This window comes from Octopus bimaculoides, chromosome 9, assembly GCF_001194135.2.
Source record: "Octopus bimaculoides isolate UCB-OBI-ISO-001 chromosome 9, ASM119413v2, whole genome shotgun sequence".
Lineage (NCBI taxonomy): Eukaryota > Metazoa > Mollusca > Cephalopoda > Octopoda > Octopodidae > Octopus > Octopus bimaculoides.
The window spans coordinates 85225235-85228896 of NC_068989.1; the positions used below are offsets into that span (position 1 = coordinate 85225235).

General features: G+C 37.8%; 1 protein-coding gene across 1 annotated transcript; it reads right to left on the bottom strand.

Annotated features, from left to right (window-relative positions):
- Positions 1-2347: 2347 nt before the first annotated feature.
- On the bottom strand, positions 2348-2914 carry LOC106876040 (zinc finger BED domain-containing protein 5). Its single transcript, XM_014924422.1, has one exon. The coding sequence runs from the start codon at positions 2912-2914 to the stop codon at positions 2348-2350; it is 567 nt and encodes a 188-aa protein (XP_014779908.1).
- Between the last annotated feature and the right edge of the window lie 748 nt (positions 2915-3662).

The window sequence follows — 3662 nt, forward strand, 5'->3', positions numbered from 1 at the left end:
TATATATATACATACATACATATAGATAGATAGATAGATAGATAGATAGATAGATAGATAGATAGATAGATAGATAGATAGATAGATAGATAGATAGATATACGTATGCACACACACACACACACACACATATACATGCATACAGCGGGAGAGACAGGAGTGAAGTTGCGAATCAAACTAGAAGTTGTGTTACAGCTGGACAGATTTCACGGAAACTATAATAATGATCGGCGGCTAAAGTTAGAGTGACTCTAGGGGAGAGAGCTTCATACATTGACGCTTTATTAATCAGCAGAAGTAACAGAGTGACTCAAGGGCCGAGGGTCTCGTGCATTGACACTTTATTAGTGAGTAGAGATTACAGAATTACCCAAGGGCCGAGAACTCAAATCTTCGACGAGTAAACGACAAATTTCAATCTCCCACGGCGCTACCGATAGATGCATTTCTGAATTGATGTCGCCAACAATGGATGTCCTATTATTGCACCTTTTGGTTCAGATATTGTTTCATAAGTGCCAGAACTTACTGAGATTCAAGTGGAGCTGAAGATAGAATATAAATGCTCATCTGTTTCTGAAAGCAAATCACAGAAGTACTGTCCTAATCTCCAGAAAACAAACTCTTCTTTTTTTTTTTTTTTCCTTTTTTTTGCGGAGCTGCTATTTCTGCTATGAATCACCTCTGTGATGAAATCTCTCAAGTCAAACAACTTGCCGTCTTCAGCAATATTTCCTTATCCTCAGTAACATCCTCTTAATGAGCTTCTTAGAACAGATTTAACATCCTATCGGCTGGATTTTAAAGGATTAACTACAAAAAATTAAGACTCGATAAAAGGTTTCAATGAGCAGAGATTAATCCATCTTCTTTAGTCATTAAAACTATATATATATAAATAGAAATGTTATAATTTTTAAATCTCTCTAAAGAAGCGATACAGCAGCAGTATTGGGTATTAATATTTGTTGCCAAACTAACGTGGCAAGTCAGAGAAATAGAACTAATGCTACTGATGATTAGCTCTAGGTAGCTATATGACGCACAAATCTGCGTCCACAGCACCTTTGAACAGGGGAGGTCATTAACTTCCCCTTGCTGGCTTGGCATCCACAGACCGGTTGTGGGATATTTGCCCCTTATCAATGTGGCGCAGCCGAGTCCAGCAGACGTCACTGTTGACCGTCTGTTCGAAGGTTTCATTTATTTATATTTAGTGAAACACATTCACTAATTTTCAAAAGTAGAAATGGTAAAATTTTTAAATCTCTCTGAAGGACAGATACAGCAGCGGTACTGGGTATTAATATTTATTGCCAAACTAAGGTGGCAGTCCAGAGAAATAGGACGATGCCAATTCCTCTTCATCACACATTTCCAGATCAATATTAGATGGAATTTAAGGCGGTGAGCTGGCAGAAGCGTTAGCACGCCGGGCAAAATGCTTAGCGGTATGTCGTCTGTCTTTACGTTCTGAGTTCAAATTCCGCCGAGGTCGACTTTGCCTTTCATCCTTTCGGGGTCGATAAATTAAGTACCAGTTGCATACTGAGGTCAATCTAATCGACTGTCAAAAAATTTCGGGCCTTGTGCCTAGAGTAGAATAGAATATTAGATGGAATTTTTATGAAGGGATTTCGAACCCAATCATATTCTTCTATGTTCAATGACGGAAAATAAAAGTTTATTTTTCTTTCCTGATTTGTCAAATGTTCAAATACAATAGGAGTCATTTCTTTTTATGCAGCTTTTACGTATTAAGGGAAACATTTCGAAGATACCACCTTCAGCTCTATTTTTCCAAATTACAACTATTTTAAAATGAAACCAACTTATATGTCAAAGTGAGAATGTTTTCATCTCTACTTTGCATACATGTATTGACGCTATTAAGTTGTGCAAATATCTCTGTTAAATATTCCAGCTTGGAAACCCAAAATTCACATTGTAGATATTACAAGAAGCGTTCATGTTTTTCTTCTTTAAAAAATCCATGCAATTCCTTCTGGAGTTCCTGTATGCAACTTACCTTTTCAGAGCCATCTGACTTTTGTGTATAAAAGTAAGCGCTTGTGCTTGGAATCCATATCAACACAAATTTGTTCAAATAAACGACACTTCAATGGCCTATTTTTAATATAATTAACCATTTCAGCAACTTGGTTTAATACTTGCTTTAACTCAATTGGTATTGTTTTTGAAACTAGTACCTCCCTATGTAGGAAGCAATGACTACGCATAACATTAGGATTTTGCTGTTGTACGAGCGATACAATACCTTTAATAAAGCCTATCATAGATGGTGCCCCATCGATACATATTCCAACACGTGAATTCCAGGATAAATTCATCTTTTCTGGGTAGGCAGATAAAATGTCAAAAATATCTTGACCTCTTGTAGTGATGGCATTTCTTCGCAACAAAAGAACTGATGTGTGATTTGGTTACCATCAATAAAGCGAATAAATGTAAGTAATTGTGTTTTGTTGCTAATGTCAGTCGACTCATCAACCTGTAGAGCAAATTTTGAGTTCTGAAGTTTGTTCTGTACATGTTCCTCTATATCAGCAGATAAATCCATAATTTTCCTATGGATTATATTATTTGAGAGTGGAATCTTGTTTATTTCTTGCTCGGCTTCATCACCTAACATGGTTTTAACTATCTTTCTACAAGCGGGTAAGATAATCGACTCGGTATGCGATTTCGTTTTTAGTTCAATCGTTTCGGCCACCTCAATAGACGCGACTTGAACCTTTTCAGAAGCATTCATTCTTCTTTCAAAATAGTTTCTTTGTTTAGATTGCTGTTCTAGCAGTCTTTGGAAATAATTCAGATCTTTACATTGAAGATGTGAGTGTTTAGTTGTAAAATGTTTTTTCAACTTACTGGGTAATATGCCTTCGTTAGACATCTTTTCCCCACAGCGGAAGAAGTTGATCCTCGTTGCCAGTTCAATGGATCCCAAACTTTAAATAGCTATTGCAGTATTTACGACAGAGTCGAGCTTTGGCATTATTATCGCTAGGCTTATTTGCTTTTGGCGAACCTTCACTTTCAGATTCATAATCGTCACGATTATGTTTCCTCCTAATAAACTTTTCCATTTTATGAGTAATTTAGTCTGTTAATATGAATTGTCTCGCGCAAAGAGCACAGATTATGCACAAGGAACGGCGGAGGAAAATCAACAACGTTTTTGAAGCGTCAGAGAGAGGACATTTGACGAAAGCGACCGGATCTGTGGAGCGCGAATAAGTGGATTCTTCACGATGGCATTGCACTTTGTCAACCAGCTCTCCTCACTCGCGAGTTTCTCGCCTAAAACAACATGGTATCGCTTCCGCATCCGCCCTACCCGCCAGGTTTACCACCTCCGGACTTCCCCAAGATGAAAAGACAACTCAAAGGTCGCTGTTTTGAAACCGTTGTCGAGATCAAGAGCGAATCGCTGCTGGTTCTCGACTCGCTTGAGGAAAACGATTTCCCGGCCGGATTTCAAACGAGGGGGGAACGCTGGAGTTGATGTATTGCAGCACGAGGTGGTTATTTTGAAGGAGATGATGCTAATACTTATGTGAATAAGTTATTTTATATTATAATAAATTCAGGAACCGTTTCATACTACCTCGTATATATGTATATACATGCATATATACATG